This window comes from Vidua chalybeata, chromosome 26, assembly GCF_026979565.1.
Source record: "Vidua chalybeata isolate OUT-0048 chromosome 26, bVidCha1 merged haplotype, whole genome shotgun sequence".
NCBI classification, from domain to species: domain Eukaryota; kingdom Metazoa; phylum Chordata; class Aves; order Passeriformes; family Viduidae; genus Vidua; species Vidua chalybeata.
The window spans coordinates 1628598-1650331 of NC_071555.1; the positions used below are offsets into that span (position 1 = coordinate 1628598).

Genomic DNA, 21734 nt, shown 5'->3' on the forward strand with positions numbered 1-21734 from the left:
GGGCCTGTGTATTGACTAGGAATTCAGATGGGAAGTGAGAAGAGAAGCTTGAATTGCCGTTGGGTTTGTTGCAATTGCCCTTCTCATCTCTGGAGCCAACTGGGACCGATTCAACTCTCCAGTGCATTTGGAGTTGTCTCTGGTTGTGGCTCTCTGCATTTGAAAGATTTGCTTTCACTTGAAGTACTGGAATGGTTTGCTTAAGTAACATCCAGCTCCTTCTTTTCTTTACCTTTTTTTCTTTTTTCTTCTGTCCTATTTCTTTTCACCCCCCTCTGACCTTCCCTGGGATAAGGTTACTTTCTGGAATGCCTGCTCCAGGTTTGACCTCAGCACTGAACAAGCTATTTATGGGAAGGGTACCTGGCACAGGCATGCCGAGTTAAGGATTTGCTAAGGATGCCTGGGATTTTCCTGTAAAATGGTGCTGTTTCATTGCATTGCATCAGCAGTGAGGGGCATGATGCTTTGGTGAAGCAGAATGTTTAAAGGGGGACAGTCAGAGTCTTGTGCTGTTGAGACTTTCTGTTCACTGCTTTTGTTACGGGCTCAAAATTTCTGTGGCAGATTGGTCACGTGGAGGGTGTTTTCCCTTTTCCTGCCCCTCCCCAAATCAGCCTGAGCCCCGTGTGCCAGAGCGTGCCCATCATGTGCCAGAGCGTGCCCACCTCTGTGCCAGAGCATGCCCACCTCCATGCCAGAGTGTGCCCACCTCCATGCCAGAGTGTGCCCATCATGTGCCAGAGCGTGCCCCCCTCTATGCCAGAGCGTGCCCATCATGTGCCAGAGCGTGCCCCTCGTGTGCCAGGGTGTGTCCACCTCCATGCCAGAGCGTGCCCATCATGTGCCAGAGCGTGCCCCCCTCTATGCCAGAGCGTGCCCACCATGTGCCAGAGCATGCCCACCTCTATGCCAGAGCATGCCCCTTGTGTGCCAGAGCGTGCCCCCCTCTATGCCAGAGTGTGTCCACCTCCATGCCAGAGCGTGCCCATCATGTGCCAGAGCGTGCCCCCCTCTATGCCAGAGCGTGCCCACCATGTGCCAGAGCATGCCCACCTCTATGCCAGAGCATGCCCCTTGTGTGCCAGAGCATGCCCCTTGTGTGCCAGAGCGTGCCCCCCTCTATGCCAGAGTGTGTCCACCTCCATGCCAGAGCGTGCCCATCATGTGCCAGAGCATGCCCCCCTCTATGCCAGAGCATGCCCCCCTCTATGCCAGAGCATGCCCCCCTCTATGCCAGAGCATGCCCACCTCTATGCCAGAGCCTGCCCCCCGTGTGCCAGCGCTGTCCTGGCTGTGCCAGGCAGGGAGGGCAGCCCGGGCTGTGTTTGGGGCTGCCGTGGTGGCCGGGGGCTGTCAGGTTAGCGAGGTGAGCTCCTGGCAGATGGCTGTTCTCTCCCCCACCACGGTGTCTCAGCTGCAAAACGAGATGTTCCCTGCGATGGTGGTGGCACAGCTCGGCTGGCACATCCCGTGACGCGCCTGCTTTGAGGCACTTTAATTCCTGCTGCCTTATGAATGAGCACAGGGTGCTCTCTCCACAACTCCGTGGTTCTCAAGGAGCCTCTGTTTTAAAGAGGTAGAGCTCCTGTCTGTTAAATCTGTGCATCGTGCCTCTGGAAAGTGCACTCACAGAATGCTTGAGGTGGGAAAGGACCTTTCCAGGTCATCCAGTGCCACCCCTGCCATGGCAGGGACACCTTCCACTGTCCCAGGCTGCTCCAAACCCCAGTGTCCAGCCTGGCCTTGGGCACTTGCAGGGATCCAGAGGGCAGCCACAGCTGCTCTGCTCAGATTGGAATTCCAGAGAGTTTTGAATGTCATTTTACTGCCTCAGAAGTGCCTCCTTACAGGGTGGATTTGTGAAAAGTGACATCATTTGGCTGCTGGCTTAATGAAATATTCAGCAATTTAAAGCAATGCCAAAGAAAAAAAAAAAAAAAAAAAAAACAACCCAAAAAAAACCAACACCCCCCTCCCACTATAATAGTGACTTTTTTATATTAGGCTCAAAACATTTGATCATCAAATTACCCAAAGAGGGGGAACTAAGGATGATCAGGGTTCTCCTCATGCAGCAGAGCTTTAGGCTTTTGTATTTTGTGACATTTTCGCAGTTTCCATAGTAACACATAACGATGTTGTAAGAAATGTTGCAAGAATTTTATTTGTGTAAGGGAGGACTTTCAAATATTAATGGAAAGCAGTGTGAATTGGAGGGAAATGTGTGTGATGGGAGGCAGAGGGAAGGGTTTGATGTAGTGCCTGGAGTGAGCAGCCATCCGTAGATTGAACTGGTCTTGGCCAGCAAACAGGAAAACAAGAGAGCTTCAGTCATCTGGGGAATGTTTGCCACAAAGTCTTTCCTCTCTGGTGCTGTAGGTGAAGCCTGGGAATATCTGCTGTTGCTCGTTCTCCTGGTCCAGGTAAAGAACATTTGATCTCCAAAGTGCTTCTCATCCCAGCCCATGTGCAGTTGGAGCTTCATCTCTTTCCATGATGTTAAAGATTTGGAGCTGTTACCCACTGGCATTCATGGGGGGCTCTAGGCTTAGTTGAGATAAAATTGGATGTCTTCATTTAGAAGCCTTTGAGGCAGCTCATAGGCTCAGTCTGCATTTCCTGAATTCCCTGGTGGCTCCCCTTTAATACCCAGTGCTGAGCTTTGGCTGTATCAGGGCTGGTGGTGTTGCATTAGCAAATCCATTCCACTCCTGAGAGGTAACCAGAGAGGTTTTTTGTAGGTGCCACAGACAGAAATTAAAAAAAGAAAAGGATTCCTGAAGACAAAAAGGTTTGGTGAGGGATATTTGTGTGCAGATATGAAATATGTGGGTGTATGTGAAATACATAAATACAAGTTGTGGGTCAGCAGCTGTGCTGCCAGGCCTGTATTTCTTTCCATCCAGCTGTGTGACTTGAGGCAGTGCAGGGCAGTAAAAGTTCCCTGCCCTCTGGATGGAGCTCATGGGAGGCCAGAGCACAGCACAGGACCGGCCTGAGCAGCAGGGTGTGCCCGCTGTGCCACCCTGCAGGAGGAGAGAGCAGGGCACACCTGTGTGCACTCAGAGCAGGGCACAGCCACCTTGGAAGGTGCTTCAGAGCTCAGTGATCCTGGCCCTGCTCTGACAAAACTGAGCTGCTGTGCTCCCAGCTCCTGCTCCCTGTGCTTTGATGGGAGGAGGTGGTGGCTCTTCCCGTTCCTAGTGACTTCTTTTCTCCACTGGAGTCCCACATCCCAGTGGCCAGGGGGAGAATATTTCTGTTCAGCAGCCGTTGCTATTCCTAGGCTGGGACAGTTGCATGAATAAAAATCGCAGCAGCTAAATCTGCCTATTTTTGTGTGAATTGGAGCCCTTCTCCATGTGACTTCTGCTATTCCCGTGCTGGCTATTTCAAAAAAATGAGACAATCAGCCTTCTGTAGATCTGCATTTTGAATGCAGAACACTTGCGGGGTTCTTGCTCCATGTATGCAACATTTTGTGGTGTTGGCTTTTACTGTCTCAGGCTAAAACAAGAAAATTCTTCTCTCTCTGCTCCTTTCATGTCGTAGGTAGCTCTCCTGCCATTAGCAGAGATTTCTGAAAATCAAAGGCAAGGTGCTGTTTATACTGAGACAGCAGAAAATAATGTTAAGAAACTAAGCACATTAGGAAATCTCCCAAGGCATTAACCACTTTTCCTAGGTCAGGGTGGATTAAATTGATACAAATTAATTTTCAAGTGTTTTTCATTGTAATAGACGCAGCTGAGTGTCGTGTAATGACTTCTCCAAGGTTCGTTATGCGTATATTGGTCAAAATCATCCCATTTTAAATAAAATAAATCTGTTTGAGTAGTAGCCAGCCACTTAAAGAAGATTCCTCAGTGTGGTGATTCATATTGTGCCTAAAGACAGCTTTCCATACTCAGCCCTCACTCTCTTCCCCCTACCATCCCCCTCTCCCTGCCTCTGGAAATGGGCAGGAAGCCTGAACCAGCTTAACTCTTAGTTATTTAAGCCTACTTTTAATAAGTAATACTTGTAAAAAATCTTACCTGAAGGCTCTGATTGACATTGTGTTGTGTATTAGATGTTAACCTGGTTTATGAAGTGTGTAAATAACTGCTGGTTTTTCTATTTTTGGCTGCCTTTTTTCTGCATTTAAAATTCTTCCTAACAGGCTGGAATTACATCTGTCTCCAGTTACAGAGGTTCTGTGCTGGTTCACTCTTTTGTGTGAATCTTTCACTTGTCAGACCTGCCCCAGTGCCCCTCCCTGAGTATTCATGGCCAGGTTTTTAATGGAAAGAGTTCTGTTTCTTTTTGCAGCTCATTCTCCTGCATGCTGCCTCGTGAGATCGTATTTATTTCAAAATGGTATCCTTTGAGGAGAGAAAAATTTTCATGACCCATCCTAGTTGTCAGTGGCAGAGCTCTGCCTTTGTTTTTCCCCTTTTTCTCTCTGTACCAGGCATGCTTTGGTTATGTTAAACTCCTGAAACCAAACGCCCTCCAGGCTGGGTACAGGTAAGCCCTGATCAGATCAGCTGCTTTGCAAATTGGGTTGGTTATTGTGCTTGAGCAATGAATTTGTGTGCCAGGACAAGGTGCTCCTCTCTGAAAAATTAAAAGGAAAAATGACTTGATTGAGTGTCTCAGTGGCTTTATGAAGAACTAGTGAAAATTATCACAGAATATCTGGAGTTGGAAGAGACCCACAAGGATCACCCAGTCCAACTCCTGGCTCTGCATAGACACCCCAACAATCCCACCCTCTGCCTGTTTTGCTCCCACAATGTAAAAAGATGCTCTGTGAAAACTTTGTAGTGCTCGGTGATGCAGCTCCTTGAAAGAGGAGGATGAGGAGAAAATGTTGTGGGTGTTTTGTTGGTTGTTGTCACGTCTGTGAAGATCCTGGTTGTAAATTCCTTTTAGCTGTGATGCTTGGAACCAGCAATGCCTGCAGGACTCCAGCAGGGAGGGAACCTCTGCAGCCCCTCACAGACTAACGAGGTGGTCCCCACTAATGAGGGTCTCTTTTGGAGCCGAGTGTTTCTGGGTGAATCTGCTGGAGGAATCCTCTCTTTATTGTTTTCCTCTGATGCTGCGGCATTCCTCAAAATCCCTTTCATCTACTTCTTGTCTGCTTGTTAACAACCATCTGCATGCAGAGCACTTGGCTACTTTCAATCTTTGCCTTATATAATTGTAAGTTTCCCCCCCCTCCTCCTCCTTTTGGAGCTTTCTGGTAGGATTTTTTTTTTTTCCCTCTCTGATGTAGGTGTTTGAATTTTTCAACTAGTCAGACTAGTACATAAAGTGATCTTCCTGTTCTGGGCTTGTTGCAGTTGTCATACTGGGGGAAAAAATACTGGTTTTACTTAAATTTATTAGGCCTGGGAGAAAACTCTGCTGCCCAGAGCAGCTGTGGCTGCCTCTGGATCCCTGCAAGTGTCCAAGGCCAGGCTGGATGGGACTTGGAGCAGCCTGGGACAGTGGGAGGTGTCCCTGCCCAGGCAGGAGGTGGGACTGGATGAGCTTTAAGGTCCTTCCCAACCCAAACCATTCTGTGATTCTGTAAAACTGTGTAATTTTCCTTCCAGAGACTGCAACCAAAATTTTCAAGAAAGCATATCTAGAGAAGCCTTTTATCTTTTTTTTCCTTCTTTTTCCTATTTCTACTGTTGGGTCCTACAGAGCTCTGCTGGAGTTTTAAAGCGAGTTGGATGCTCATTGCCCAGCGAGTGGGGATTTTGTTGGATGAGGAACAGTGGGATGTGCCTGTCCTCGCTGCCCTTGGGAACTGCTGACCTGGTACAAATGGGAGTATTAATTGAAGTAATGGAGCTCCCCTGTGTTTCACTTCATTTCTGAGAGTAGCTTGTCCAAAAGCATCTTGGTTTATTTATTTAGCTGATGCTTGGTGGGATGAAGGGGGTTCTGAGAATTTGTGATTATCTCCTTAGCTGTGGCTCATGCTGCTGTCTCAGAAAGGAGACAGGTAGTTCCCCTCCTCCTCCTCCCTGCCACAGAGAGAGCAGCAGCTGCTCGGCTCCCTCCAGGATTAATCATCTCCATCGAACCTCTGATTGGTTTTTGACACACACTGGGGCAGAGAGCTGATGGAAAAGTGTTGTCTTCCTTCACAGGGAGGTCTTGGAGAATGTAGAAATCCACGCAAAAATTCTCTTTTCCAGTCACTGTAATTGCCTGTTAACTCAGAGCTGGGTAATGTCACTTCTAAAGCTGCATTTATTGCTCGAGATTGTATGATAATTTCAGAGGGATGTTTTCCCTTCTACCAAGGTTCTTTTTTATTTAGATGGAAACATCCCACCCTCTCTAGTAGTCATGAACTCCCTGGCCCTTCGAGGGAGCTGACAGTGCAGAGCTATGCTGGCTGATCACAGTTCTAGTTCTTACCACAGCTCCTTCCAGCTCCTCTAATGAAAAAAAAATAGTCATATCTCTTCCAGAGCTGGGAATCCTGTAGATCTGAGGAGATGCAAATGTGTAATGGTTTGGCTGCAGATCCCTCTTGGCCCTCTGGACCCTTGCAGGCTGTGCAGTAATGGACTCGCAGCCACGGCTCTTTGTTCCTGGTACAATGACTTTTGTGTTGGCTTTTGTTGTGAAACTCTTGGCTTCAGAGTTTGTGAATGTGTCTGCAAACCTCCCATGTGTTGTAGGCTTTCTTCTGCCACGGGCAGTAAGGTTGGGTGGCTCTGGAGAGGGACGCTGTCCCCAAGCCTGCGATGGGGAGCGGTCCCAGCCTGGCAACGCTCTTTGCAGCACTCCTCACAAGTCCCCGTGGATTGAGAACCCCTGTTCTGTTCTTTCTGTCAACCTTCTGTACTTCTACCAAGCTTTAAGGTCTGGATGATGTTGTAATACTCCAAACTGTTCTCATTTGCTGCCTTTCCTCATGGATTACTTGACCGAAAGTTGCCCCGGTTCAGGTTTTTAGGTCTTGTGCTGGCTTTTAGACATGTGAATGTGACATGCTTCTGCTTGTAAATAAAAAAAAACTAAATTAAAAAAAAGGTCTAGTATTCACATCTCTAGAAAAGCCCAACTCCTAGAAAGTGGTGACTGCAGGGTGAGTAATGCTCCATTCACTCCCACTTATTCTTCCCCCAAAAGAACAGGAAAACCCTCCTGAATACATCTTTGATAAAAAATCCTCCTGATGAGATTGATGTCTTGATTTTTTGAGAGACTGAGGAGATTTGGGATAACGATGGAAGCTCTGCTTCTTGGATGAGGTGTTTCAATGCCACCCATCAAAACATCTTCTAAAAATATCCTATCTTCAAGAAGAATCCATTCTTGCAAATTGGAGCCCAGTATTAAAGAACATACTGTTGGTTGCAAAGGGTCCAAATTAAAGAAACAGACCAATATTCCTCTCTCTTTTCTCCCTTTTAGAATTGCTGGATATTTATTGCAGACTTCACACAGCATGAAAATAAAATTAGAGTATGAGGTGCTCCAAACTGTGGCACTTGAACTGCAGTGGAGTTTGCTCAGAGGGTAGAAAGTGGCCTGATTGCTCTACAGATACTTTTATTCTGTCTCCTGCCTTGTGTCTTGGCATGAAACAAACATTATCTAGTCCTTGTGAAAAGTCCAGGAGGAGAGAGTGTGTCTTGGCTGAACCTGATTGAAAGGGCTGAGGAAAATCTATCCAAGAAAAATAAATTTCTGGTGGAGCGGCCAACAGAGTGTGTGACATGAATCACTTGTGGAGGGGTGGGGGTGGTACAGAGAGGTGGTTTTGATTTGGCTCTGAGAAATATGGATGAAATGGGAGGATAAAGACCCTTTTAAGTGTCCTTACAGACACAATTAAGATATAACCATCTCTTTATAGCCTAAAATAATTCTGTTCTTAGTGTTTTCTCACCACTTCTTGTTCCCATGGCTTCTCTTTCCACCTTGTACCCTGAACTTTCTGATCTTCTCTAGATCTTGCAGAAGAGCTTCTCCCTTTTCTCCTGCTCTGTGGACCATGGAGTTGGGTATCTCAGGGCCATGTTGGCTTTCATCCCAGAGGGAGTTTGATGCATTGGGTTAAATTTACCTTTGTTGGGTGAGGTCTCAGCTGTTTTTGGGCAGAGCAGAAAGCCTCATCCCCAAAGTGCCAGCAGTGACAGGAACCCCACAGAGCTGCTGGTGTGGGCTTCCTGGGGCTGCCCCAACTCTGGGGTTCTTGGTTTGCAGAGGTACCTTACAGGGCTGTTTGTTTAGGGAGGGAGAAGAGCTGAAAAACCACCCCTGGGTGTCAGGGGCAGGGTTCCCCAGCTGCTGTCTGTCCTCTCCCCAGCCCGTGGGGTTGGGCTTGGCTTTCCCAGCCTGTGTGTGGTTGCCTCCTCTCCCTGTCCAGCCAGGAGCTCCTGGAGCTGAGCCAGGAGCTCCCCTGTTTGCACTTACAACAGGGAGGAGCAGTGTAGCAGTGGCAAACCTGCCACGTCTGCTTGATACAGACCCGCATTGTCCTTGACAAGGAAAGAGCCTTCCAGTAACTCACCTTGCCAGCAAGAAATAGGATTTATTTTTTAATTTTTTTTTTTTTTATTAAGAGCAGCTGAGTTGCTTGGAATCAGTGTGGTGTTTAGTGACGCCCAAGGAGGATGTACTTTGTGAATAGAAAATGCTGCTTAATTGCTCAAGACAGCAGTTTATTATTTCACGTTATGGAATTCCAGTCTGTGTGAACCCAGCAATGTGGCTCTGAACTCATTATTTTGATTTCTTGCTCGCTGCCTTGACATAGTAGAAAGCAGAATGAAATGCTGAATCTTTCTGTTCTAAATGAAATTAATTTAATACTACATTCTGGAGAGCTCTTTTACAAAGAATCAGCAGCATTCTGCTCTTCTCCAGGATTGTGTTAATCATCAGACATGAGTTGTAAGACTGTGGCCACATAAAGCTGTGTAACAGCCCAGCAAAAAGCTGGAAAATGTTGAAGGGTTAATTCAGGTATCTCTGGGAGGAGAAGCAGGCTGCAGGAATCCTGAGTCACAGAAATAAATGTAATTGACTGTATGTTTCCCAAACAGCAGCTGAATCTGACTGTTCTAAAGTAAAAATGGTTTTGTTTTCTCTTTTGCATGTGACATACAGTCCTTTTTTTAGCTTGTGTTTTTTTTAAGCTATAGGGAATTGTGAATAGCTTGTGTTAATTTCTAGTGAGTTTTGAAAGGCTTGAAAGCATTTTGGAGTGTGTATGTATGTATGTACACACTCTGTGCGTGGTATACAACCAACATTTTAAAGAAGCCTCTGTATTTATTTAGATCCCAGCAGTTTGAGGCCCTTGCTTTCATCTCTGTAGTTAAAGGTATGGTTAAGTTTGTTGGCTGCAAGGAGGAAATCTGCAGTCTCTTTTTCAATGCAATCTCAATATAATTTTATTAAAGCAGGTTTTAGGACAGGCAGGAGGTGAGGTGTAGGTCACTAGGTAAAAGCAAGTGTGTCTTGAGAGCTTAAATATGAAATCTTAATGTGTGTGACAAGTTTCTCATGGTACAACCACAGCACCAAAAATACCACCTGCTTTATTTCATAGAATCCCAGAGTGGTTTGGGTGGGAAGGGACCTCAGAGCCCACCCAGTGCCAACCCTGCCATGGCAGGGACACCTCCCACTGTCCCAGGCTGCTCCCAGCCCTGTCCAACCTGGCCTTGGGCACTGCCAGGGATCCAGGGGCACTGCCAGGGATCCAGGGGCAGCCACAGCCAATCTGGGCACCTGTGCCAGGGCCTGCCCACCCTCCCAGGGGAGAATTTCATAAATTTTCAGAATTTCACCTGCCCAAACTCAACTGTGCTCTTCCTCTACATGTCAGTCATTTTATTGCACAGAGGATTTAGGCTGCAGCACATAACTCTGTTTCTGAAACCACTTCTGTGTGCTTTGGAAGAAAACATACAAACTAGGGAGGAGGGTCTGCTCTTTGTGGTAGAGTTCATTCATGTTGGCTAGAGGTTGTTCTAAATTTTGAAACACGAGGTTTAACCTCTCTTCTAGAATTTGTATCTTTATGTGGATAGCAGGATGCAAAATACCTAAACATGGTTAAATTCCTTAGCTTGGTGCCTTGTTTCTGGCTTCTGCACCACTGGTGTTTTATCTTAATTTTCTGACTTGCTGTGGCAAAAGCAGAGAGCTGTTAGATAAGGAGCTTTTAAAGATGCGACTTGTCAGTAAGAAAACAGCCTGTAAGCCTTGCTTAATCAGCCTTTAGATGAAATTAAGTGGTTGCAAATTAATTTGTTCTTAATAAACTAAACTGGATACAGTTACCGGTTTGTCCAGGACTTTGTTTATAAGGTCCAATAGACTTCTTGTAGCTTTTATTTTTGTTGTAAGTTCTGTTTTTATATCAAAGGACATAAATCATGAGTTCTTTGTTGCCTTGTGAAGGTCAACATCAGGATCCTCCTGTATCAGTCTGGACTGGTGTCTCTGGGGAGGAGAGTTTTTCCAAAACCAGCAGCTGCTGCTTTTTAGCTCACATTGGCCTTACTCTCCCCTTTTTTCTTCCAAACTGGAGACTTTGAAGGTATCTGCTGTCACACTTCTAAATGGAAGAGGATATACTGAAGAGGAGGTATTGCTTGTGCATGTTCTGTGTCTCAAACTGCAGTTGTAACAGCATTGCCTATTGCCCCAGATCTTCAAGGATGAAGCTTTCACAGGCTTTTAGCAGGAATAGTTGGCATAGTTTGCATGCAAAGATGATTTTTTTAAAGTAAAATAAGTATAAATAATCCTTGACTGAAGCCCAAGTGGGTTTTGCAGCATTTTGTTTTTTTCCTTAGGGAAATAAGGGGAAAATGCTGCTCTGGGAGGTAAGACTTTATCTATGGAATGTGCCTAAACATCCTCTTGTAACTCTTCCCCGGTGAACACGAAGCATCTGTGCTGTCTGTAAAACTTTGCATTGAGCTGAGGAAGAGCAGGGAAGAGCTGGGATCAAAAAGAGCCACGGTGGTTCTCTGAGGTTCACTGGGTCACTGTGGCCACCTCTGCTGTACTCCCTGAGCTCCTCCAGCCCTAACAGGTGTCTCCCTGAAAATATGTGCCAGTGTTTGCTGTCTGCTGGGGAAGAACAGTGTTCCTTTGTTGCTGTTTGGAGAGAGGAGGGAAGCCAGCCAAGTTCAGTGCTGTTTCATGGCAGAACATATCTCAGTGCTTTGAAGTTGTGTGCTTTTTAAAATAAGGCCATCTAGACTGCAGCTCTGCAGTTCTTTCTTGCATTCACTGAAATGTGCTCCAGAGACATGTTCTTCTACTAAGATTTCTTCTATTAAAATTCTGTCCATTTTTAATCCTCTTTCTGTTACTGCTCTGATGTTTGGAAGAGAGCTAGCAGTTCTCTGTCCTTTTAGGGACACACAAGAAACCCAAAAATTCTGCTAGTCAGTCATCTTCTTGGTCTCAAGCACCACCTCTTTCAAATACCTGGGCTCTAACTTTCTCCATAAAGAGTGGACATCCCTTTAATTCCTAGGAGATAAAAGCAAAGATCTTGATGCAAGAAATGTTGCCTGTCAAAATAAGTTAATAAGGCCCTGGCAAAGGTTTTATTTCCTGGAGAGTGTTCAGCTGAACTTGATGGGTTCCCCATTCCTCTGGATCTGGGTGCAGTTGGTAGCTGAAAGAGATCAGGGTGTCCTGTGTGGGGGAGTTTGGGAGGAGGGTGGCAGTGGCAGGTGAGTGGTTTTGTGAAGTTTTTTTGTTACAGGCCCTGGGAGACAGAATTCTCAGGAGATGTAACAAAACATGGTCTCCCTGTATAGCAGTTGAGTTTCCACAGGGGGAAGATTTATCCATGTGTGTCCTGTTAAATCTCCCATTTTCACAGGGAGCTTTACTGTGGAGTTGGGAGAGGGGTACATGGTGTGCTAGGCTGCTGGAGTTGGCAGTGAACTGAATTAACAACCTCCTCCCTGAGAGCTAAAACTCCTGAGAATTGCCAGCACAGATTAAACTCCATTCACTCGATGTTAGGATTCTCCTCTCTTCCATGCAGCAGGAATTTGTCTCCTGCAGGAAGCACTGAGCACGTGATGGGGATGCTGCCATTGGGAGGATGATTTCTTATGGCTGAAAGTGCTTGTGATCATTTCTGAAATAAATTGCTTTTATTTCTGCTCTTGCCTTGCCAAATATCCTAAAGCTGTATGTTCACCTTTCCCCAGCAGTACTGGCAGCTGTTGGGTAGAGCCAGTCCCCTGCTTCTGTTCCAGTTTCTCTGAAAGCAGAGAAAGAAAGCTTAATGGGTAATTTTTAATTTCCTTATTAGACAGTTCAGAATCCTTATGGGAGAGAGATTCTGTGATATCTGCATTCTTACTGCGTGGGGAAGATTTTACTTCGCAGCTCTTTCCCTCTTAAACACTAAAGAGTCTGTAGTGAAGCTGTTTTATAGAGGGCCATGCTTAAATAGTGCCAGGAGCACTTGGAGATCTCTCTTGCATGTGAGAATGTACAAAAGCTGTTACATTCTTTGCTAGTGCACACCTTTCTGGGAAAATCAGTGTTAATACATCTCTCAGTAACACTTGCAGCTGGGGTTTGTGGCCTCAGCAACTATTTCTTTTTGCTGTGGTTGCAAATACTTGAGCATCTTTTTATTCTCATTAGGCCAAGGATGGCTCCTGCTTGTCCACAGTAAGGGCTTGAATCCCAAACTTGGGGTTCAAACATGCAAAACACTTGTGGTGAGATAAATTGGGGTCTGGGTTGCAGCCTGCCAGCTGCCCTGGTGCATTTTGCACAGAGGGATAAGGCCTTGCTGCTGCTTTGGGATGGGGATGTGAGAGGCAGGGGCTGGGTGTCACCTAACGGGGTTTGGAGCAGCCTGCTCCTCTGGAAGGTGTCCCTGCTCATGGCAGGGCTGGCACTGGGTGGGCTTGAAGGGTCTGGAGAGTCCAGTGAGGAGCAGCTGGGGGAGCCTGGAGAAAAGGAGGCTCAGGGGGGACCTTGTGGCTCTGCACAGCTCCTGCCAGGAGGGGACAGCCGGGGGGATCGGGCTGTGATCCAGGGAACAGGGACAGGAGGAGAGGGAACGGCCTCAGGCTGGGCCAGGGCAGGCTCAGGGGGGACATCAGCGGGAATTTCCCTTTGGAAAGGGTGGTCAGGGATTGGAACTTCCCAGGGAGGTTTGGAGTGCCCATCCCTGGAGGTGCCCAAGGAATTCCTGGAGGTGGCACTCAGTGCTCTGGGCTGGGGGCACAGTGGGGATCAGGCTCAGGTTAACTCCATGGTCTGTGGGATCTTTTCCAGCCCAAATGATTCTGTGATTCCCACACAAACTATGATCCATATTGAGCTGCTCCAGGATGAGCTCCCCTGTTCCTCTGAGCAGTCCAGAGGCTCTGGACTGAGCAGTTCGATTTCAAGACTGAAAGTTGGCAGAGGGATGAGCAGATATTGCAGTTTTCTACTGTTAAATATAATCTTTCTCATGAACAGATTAATGCATAAAATCAATGGGCAGTTGCACACAGCAGCCTCTTGTCCCCCTGGCACAGATACATAAATCCTAGTGATGGATTTTGATCTCTTATTCCCAGAAAATTGTTCTTTCTCAGGAGAGGTTGCTGCTGTGTGGATGCCTGCAGTCCTTCCATGGTCCTGGAAAGGGCTGAAACTGCTCCCAGCTGCCTCGCTGAGCTTTGTGTGGTGATTAGTTTATTTGAGGGCTGGGAGTGTGTTTAAAAGGTTCTGTAATGCAAAGTACTTGTCACTTAAAAATTGGACTTGTATTTTCTGCGTTAGGATGTTTTAACTCGAAATTTAAGGCAGTATTGTTATTTTAGATGTAATTATAAGCTTCAGCAGGGTTCCTGTCTCTTTATATAATATTCTATACTTACTGAAAGTATCTGAGAAGAATAGAGGAAAAGCAAAGCATGGGGGAGGTAATTGATTAACACTGCTCCCTGTTGGAACAGGAATGAAGTTAAGGCATATTCTAGTTGTTGGTGTTCAGTAAGAAGCTTTCTCTTTAAGGTGTCATTTTTCCATCCTGAATCTTCTGTCCTGGAGCCTGTTCCTGTCTCAGTCAGCCTGCCCCTCCTGGTGCTCTCAGCCCAAGGCTGGCTCTGGGTTCTGGGTTTGGAGGTGCCAGGGGTTGTTTGGAGAGCTGGAGGTGCCAGGCAGGGCTGGTTTGGCTCCCCAAGGGTTCCTGCACTGCTGCTCCCACCCTGCCTCCTGCAGCCCTGCTCCCTGCCCGCCCAGCTGGCCAGAGTTAGTCAGCAGAGGTCTGATTCCTGATTCCAGCAAAGGTCTGATTCCAGCAAAGGTCTGATTCCTGATTCCAGCAAAGGTCTGATTCCTGATTCCAGCAAAGGTCTGATTCCAGCAAAGGTCTGATTCCTGATTCCAGCAAAGGTCTGATTCCTGATTCCAGCAAAGGTCTGATTCCTGATTCCAGCAAAGGTCTGATTCCAGCAAAGGTCTGATTCCTGATTCCAGCAAAGGTCTGATTCCTGATTTTAGCAAAGGTCTGATTCCAGCAAAGGTCTGATTCCTGATTCCAGCAAAGGTCTGATTCCTGATTTTAGCAAAGGTCTGATTCCTGATTCCAGCAAAGGTCTGATTCCTGATTTCCACGTGCTGGGCTCTGCCCTGCCACAGGAGCTGCCCCAGTGGTGCCCTGATGCTCCTGAGGGCATCTGGAGCAGCAACCCCATATCCCAGGATTTGGGAATCACAGTAACAAGGACAATATTCACATCTCCAGCCAGGCTGGTTTTCATTAGGAGTAAGAAAAATGTGAAGCCCTAGGAATTTTGTCAAGGCTTTTGATATGTGAGTACTCAGTGTTCTGCAAGAGGAAAATAAACTTTGATTAAAGACTAAACTCTGTTCCAGAAACTGCCAGCACGATACAGAGAGGCTTGTTCAGATAGGAGGGAGACCTGAGCTGGGTGTTTGGTTGAAGCCACTTGCTGTGGTTTTCCATGAGACTGCCATACTTTCCATGAAACTTGGAAGCTTATTTGATTGCTTCTTGCCTGAATCTCGTTTTGGAATTTACTACACATAAATATTTATATAAATATTCAGTGTTTATATGTAATACTTTGAACCTTTCAGATCTTTTCTTTCACTAAAGTTTCTCATTGAAGGGGTTTGGTGTCACACTGTGAAAGTCAGAAAAATTTTATGGGCCCTAAAGTTGAGACTTTTTAAGCTCTGTGAGTATCCCATGACAAAAGAGAGGCTGCTTTTTTTCCTTGTTTTGAGGATAATCTTCTGCCATTTAGGAATGGGTTTTGCTATTATTTGCCTTTAGGAACTTGACTCTGTGGATTTCTGTCCCATGTCTCCAAAAAGCAGACATTTGTGGAGCTGTGTACTGACAAGCAGAAAGACAAAATTGGAATGATCTGCTCTGGAAAGAATCCAAGTGTTTTAATTTGTGTGTATGTAATTCTAGTATCTTTCCTAGAGCCAAGTCTGCCCTTCTTAGACTTGATGATAATGCTTAGCACACAGAGTGTTTTTATCTTGAAAGTACTGCACAAACATGGACTAACCCAGCAGTTAAGCCTTAGACTTTCTTTTAGGTGATGTTTACTCAGGTGTGAGAGACACTGTGTATTATATATAAAATAATTATATATGTATTAAATAATTTATTTTATATATATATATATATACACTGACATATATGATATAAATCCCTGTTGTGTGATACATAAATAAATAGCTGCTGGTGGTTCCTCTGGGTGCTGGAGGAAGACTCAAATCCCTTTTGTGTGTGAATCACCTGATGTGCTCAGCAGCCCCGTGACCGCTGCGGCTGCGAGCTCAGCACCCATCCATGATCCATCCTCCTGGAGAGAGGCTTCGGATTTCCAGGGAGCTCGGAGCTGATGTCATTGCTGTGAAATGAGGCAGCAGTGAGCTTCCACTCCCTCCGCTTGGCAACTGGATCCCAAAGCTTTTCTGGCATAATTCCATGTTCCAGAAACCACTGTCCTACCATTGCTGCCGTGCCGCTGGTAATTACTTAATCTGGTCAGGCAAAGGGCAGAATTAGGTGAGCTGAATAGTTGAAGGAAACACAGTTATAGAATCAAAAAATCCCAGACTGGTTTGGGGAGGCAGGGACCTTAAAGCTCATCCAGTGCCACCTCCTGCCAAGGGCAGGGACACCTTCCACTATCCCAGCTTGCTCCAAGCCCTGTCCATCCTGGCATTGGACACTTCCAGAGATGGGGCAGCCACAGCTTTTTCCTTTTTCTTTTCTTAATTTTTTTTTTTAATTATTTTTGTTTTAAAATATTTTAAATTTAAATTACTCTGCAGATACTTCTGTCAGGACCTGCAGAGTAAGGACCTGCTGTTTTGCGTGGGGGGATTGGGCAGCTTGGAGCTGCTGTCATTCCCAGGGGCAGGAGGACACATCACGGCGTGTTGAGTCCTTGAGAACCATTCCTGGCTCCCTCAGATTGTGGTGCAGCTTTAAAAACCTTTATCTTTGTGCTTTTGCTGAGGGTTATTGTTGCTTCCTTTAGTTCCCTTAGCAGAAGAGGTGGCCTTTTTTCTTTGGTGTCTTAGCAGATTTCCTCTTAAGTCTTATTTTAGTGAGTTGAAAGAGGAAGAGAAGGGCACAGGGTGCTTTTTGAAGCCATATTCACTGAGCATTTATTCCCACCACTGTTGTAAAGTGTGGAATAGTTGCTCTGGAATTCTTTGCTGTTTTGAAGCAATTAGTTTCTTGGTTTCTCAATTGTGAAGTAGAATATCTTGTCCTATAAAAGAAGAATATATCCAGGAGAACCATTGAAACACAGAAAGAAGGGTCACAGGTTTTTTTTCACTGCCCCAGGATTTATCCACTTTGTCTTGAGACAGGTTTTAGAGGGCATAGAAAGATGAAACAAACATGGTCAGCTCTCTTCATCATGGAATAGTAGGTGATTGAACAGAATTTCTGCATGATGAATTTGATTTATTAAACCCTCCCCACCCTTTCCCTCACTTTTGTCCCTCTTTCTGTAGCTCTGTGAAGTGAAGCCTGACCTGAAGTGCGTGGAGAGCAGATGCAGAGATGCTCCACTGCTGCAATTAGATAACGTTTCTGCACATGTTTTCTGTAAGAACAGCTGAAGATGGGCGCAGCCTGTCCTGCCCTATGAAATCAACAGAGGCCTAATTTTGCTTTAAAAAAAAAAAAAGTTCAGTTATTACTAAATCCATCTTAAAAGGCCTTGGGTTTTGTCAACGGTGTGAGCAGCAGGAAGGGAGGGAGGCAGATGCTGCTGGGTTGCTCTGGGGGTGCTTGAGGGAAAACTGAGCACTGATTTTGCAGGTCTGGCTGTGTCACCTCTCTCTGTCACACTGTGTCTCTTTTTCCATTAGCTGCAGGACAGTCTGAGTAATCAGATTCCCTAGTGAATGGAGGCTGGACACTTTTGTTGTTTGCTCTTGTCTCGGTGTGTGATTCAGAGTTTTGACTGGGACGTGGGGAGGGTGACTTGCCTGCAGCTGTGCTGAAGAGCTGGGATTGCTCATTAGGAGTAGCTGCAAGAAGAGGTGCTTCCCCCAAGTCTGTTCCACCTCCCTGTTTTCTAATGATGTGTTTGAATTTCTCCCTGCTCAGCTCACCTGTAATAAGTCAGACACCCACAGGTTACATGACCCTTATCTCTGTCTCTTCTGATAAAGGTCTCTAAATGATGTTTCCATGAAGATTTTTAGCAAATATGTGCTGGAGGATTGATTTTAAGAACCTAGCTGTGTTTGAACTCGGTTTTATTTCAAGTGTAGGCCAGCCCAGGTATTTTAGGATGCCCTGTGCAGGTGACTGTAGGACTGTAACCCTGACCTGCTTGAAGCTCTCATGGTAACAAATTTGATGCCTTGCTATAAATAACTAGTGACTTTCCAAACATAATTAGTTTCCTATTGTTCTCTGAATAATGTGTGAAGCAGGTGTGAGCTCCACATCCCCTTCCAGCAGGATTTCCAGTTTCAAGGGGCAGGTGCACCTTCTAGCTGTGCCTGAGCATCCCTTACTTAAAAGGTGTTTTGGTCCAAAGCCTCCTTCCTGCCAGGTGTGGGTGCAGAGCTGAGCTCAGACACTGTTGTCACAATGGGGCTGATTCCATGAAGTGATCCACCCACTTGGCTCTGTCTTTCAGCCACATCAAAATCAGCAGGGCTGAGTGTTTGAATGCTGTAAGTACTTGCTGGCTGCTGGTGCTTGGGACACTTTGCTGGGACTGAAAATGTTTTGTGCTTAAGTTCTCCTGAACAAGCACACGGGGGGTGTGTGGACAGTGTGTCTTGATCTTCCAGCTGCTGGCCTGGAAGGAGCAGGACAAGACTGACATGGATGGAGTGGTGCAGTGGGCAGTGGGACAGAAACACTGCTGGGAGAAGACAAAATGATCCTGAGAGAACTGGCAGGAAAAGAAGGGAAGCAAGCTCAGAGAACTGGTGTCAAGAATACTTATTTTTGCCTTGGATCATAAGGCCAGATGAGATCATTTGTGTGAGAAGACATCACTGTGGAGGCTGATTTAGCTGAGTAAAGGCTTGTTTGCTAGAGCTGGAATGGATTTTCAAAACCATTCTTGTCCTGCTTAGGTTGATCTTGTAGGCATCAGTTCTTGTTTCCTCCCTTGCCTGTTGGGTTGGGAAGCCAGGGAGAAAATACAAGTACTTGTGGGTGTGATCTCGTAGCCTCTTGCCATCTGAACAGAGCCTGAATTTGAACAGGAGATGTGATGGCTTTTAAAATCTGTTCTCATTTACTTAAAACTTCACTTAAAATTTTTTGGCTTGTTGATGGATCATTTTCCACCCTTCCCTTCTTTTTTTAAGAAGGCTTCTTAGTGGTCTAATCCAACAGTGCTTTTCCTCAGTGATCCAAACTAATTTTTCTCTCCATCTTTAAAAAAACCCATAAATTCCAAGACTATAATTCTGCCCTATATTCTTTTGTGTCAGCTGCATACAGTCAGAAGTGTTAAGTGTGTTTTCATTCTCTCTTTTGCTGTCAGTATCAGTGAACCATCTTGCTGTCAGTGATGTGTCTCACTACTTTTTGTTCCTTCAATCAAGGTTTATTTAGATTTTTGTTTTGCAGAAACTACTCAAAATGCCTCCTGTTCTGGTCTGTCCTTTCATTTGCTCATCATCTGGGACGTGGTTTGTGTGCTCTGTGGGTGAGAACCATGCTGATGGCTTGGTCAAGAACCTGTCGAGCACCAAAGATTTTTTCAAATAGTGTTATATTTAAGCATTTAAACACATCTTTTCTTACATATGTGGAGTTTTAGACATGGAAAAACTTAATGTGTACAGAAGATACTGAAGTGTGTTGCAGTTCTGACATGTCTGGTTCTCCCATGAGAGGGGTTTATTGTGGCTGCCCCTGGATCCCTGGCAGTGCCCAAGGCCAGGCTGGACAGGGCTTGGAGCAGCCTGGGACAGTGGGAGGTGTCCTTGCCCATGGCAGGGGTGGCACTGGATGGGCTTTAAGCCTTCCATCCCAAGCCATTCTGAGATTCTGTGATTCATCTGGGGATATGTCAGCAGATGAGACAAAGTCTGAGGCCTCCCTTTTTCTGATGGATCACTAAATGTTCTGGTACAATAATTTCCTTTAACACACACCAGGTCATGGTTTTCTTGGAAAGTTTGTACAAAGGTTGTGTTGGTGCCAGTGGGAGCATTGAAGCTGGTGTGCCCAAAATTCATGCTGTCCTTTAGACCCTAATTACCAGTGCACTTTGGCTCCATTCCCAGGAATGACCTGAATTGGAGGTGCTGGAAGGTGAACAGCATCTGCTGCTTGGAGATGTGATTTCCACGTACGGGGGTCCTTGTCCAAAATAAAGTGAACTTCCTATTTATGTTTCACCTCTTGTAAAGTTTGGAGCATGGAGCTGTTTAATCAAGCTGGGGTTTCATTGAAGAATTCCTTGGCTGCTTTTCTCTTGGCTCAGATGTTCTTGCCCCCTTCTTCCTCCTTGTCTCCTTTCACTGTGCCATCTGTCTGTCATCTGCTTTCTCATTTCTCTGACCTATTTATGAAATACGTTTGCACAGCCCCTTTTGCAATGGCTGCAGAGGAGTGTTGGAGTTGTGACCAGACTTATTTCCTCTTCCCTTTTGTTCAGTTTGTCAGCTCCAACCCATTGGAATCGGTGGGTGTCTCTGGTCTTGTCCTAAATGACACCTCAGTGCCTTCAAACTGGGGCTGTGCAGAGAATTTTCTGGTCGTGGCAAGGCAGGACACGGCAGCAGCATAAACCTCAGAGGTTGGGATTTGTCTGAGTCCTGGCAGGAGGTGGAGTCGGGTTTGGGTTGCAGCTCTTGCTTGTCAGAGTTCAACTCTCACAAAGAGGAACTTTATTTCCGAGGCTTTGGACAGAGATTTCATTGTCCCAGAACTGCTGGGCATGAAGGGGCGCATTGAGGCCCTGTCACCAGTCCAGGTTCTGGGTCCACACCTGTCAAGGCCAGCAGCAGCCTCGGCTCCTGCCGCCGTGGTTCTCTCCTTTCTCATGTGGAAGGATTAAGGCTTGGATTTGCTGCAGCTGGTCTCAAACTCGGCCCAAGAGCAGGCTCTGGAAGCAGCAGGATGGCTGTTGGCACACAAGGGATGAGATGCAGCGAGGGTGGGCCTCCTTTTGGAGAATCCTGGAATGGTTTGGGCTGGAAGGACCTTAAAGATCACCCCCTTCCACCCCCAGGTTGCTCCTGTCCAGCCTCATTTATTTTGCCCAGAATTGAATGCTCCATAGGCAGAGGTGGCTGTGAAGGGATGGCAGCGTTTTGAAAACCTCCTCAATTTTCCTGGTGCCTCTGGGTAGAGGCTTTCTCAGCAGATACATCTAGGAAATTTTGCCATTTCCTTCAGAAGTGTTTGTCCAGTCTCAACTGCTGCAAAATCAGAGCTTTGGGGGAAGGGTGGATTTTAAAAACAAAACAGCAAAAAGGCAAAATAACTCTTGATGCAGGCTTCTGTAGATCAGGTCATGTTTTCTTTTGTAGGTCAGACATGATAATAAATATATTCAGGATTACTAAAGGGGAGAAATAGCTGTAGTTTTTTGACTTCTGTTTGTGGTTTGTTTTTTCTTCATTTTTTTGAGACATTGAAAAAAGAAAATGGAGCACAAGGGGACAAAAAGAATTGCTGAACACAGCGTGTCCTTTCCCCAGCTTTAGGGAATAGCCAGAATCTCTGGGAAGAGCCTGAGCTGCAGGGAGAGAAGGAGGAGGCATTCAGGAGGGTGTAACAGTTGTAACATGGGAACAGCTGCTCAGTCCTGCTCCCCAAATTCACATTGAAGATGCCTCATGTAGCTGAACTAATAAAAAGCCAAAACAACAGAGTTACTACATGACTGGATTGTTAACCTGCAGCTGACCCCTTGCTTTTAATCTCAATAAATGAAATGAAGCCCATATAATCACTCCTAAATTTGTGTGTGTATCTGTGACACGTATTTTGCTCCAGAAGAGCCTGGCAATGGGAGGGGAGGGCAGCTATAGGATCAGAGATGCCACAGGGTGAAAACCCTTCCTTTGTTCTGCTTTTCTTCACCCACCTCCCCTGTGCCTGGGAGGGAGTGTGGGCCTGATCAGAGGGAGCCTTTTTGGCAAGTGTTTAATTAATTAAAAGAGAGAAGGTAGTAAATTGATGGTTACAGTGGAATGTCTTCTGTGATGCTAAAACCATTCCACTCTAAAGTGATCTTGTG

At 46.0% G+C, this 21734-nt stretch overlaps 1 protein-coding gene and 1 long non-coding RNA gene across 8 annotated transcripts in view; one reads left to right on the plus strand and one right to left on the minus strand.

The window, feature by feature from the left end:
- The window catches only part of KANSL1 (KAT8 regulatory NSL complex subunit 1), a 76722-nt gene that overhangs the window by 23561 nt on the left and 31427 nt on the right, over positions 1–21734 (plus strand). The window contains exon 1 of one of the 6 annotated variants that reach the window (XM_053965018.1): positions 18127–18195. The exons of the other annotated variants lie outside the window; for them this stretch is intronic. Within the exon in view, the coding sequence (XP_053820993.1) occupies positions 18191–18195 (5 nt within the window). The 5' untranslated portion in view covers positions 18127–18190. Of the gene's footprint in view, positions 1–18126; positions 18196–21734 lie in introns of those variants that run through there. 6 annotated transcript variants of the gene reach the window in all.
- Positions 15677–18050, minus strand: LOC128800120 (uncharacterized). Of its 2 annotated transcripts, XR_008434919.1 has the most exons (4): positions 17623–18050; positions 17038–17175; positions 15995–16026; positions 15677–15893 (listed from the first exon to the last, which is right to left on the minus strand). It is a non-coding gene; the product is annotated as an uncharacterized LOC128800120 (long non-coding RNA). The 2 variants fall into 2 exon arrangements; XR_008434918.1 differs by having other exon boundaries at positions 15677–16026.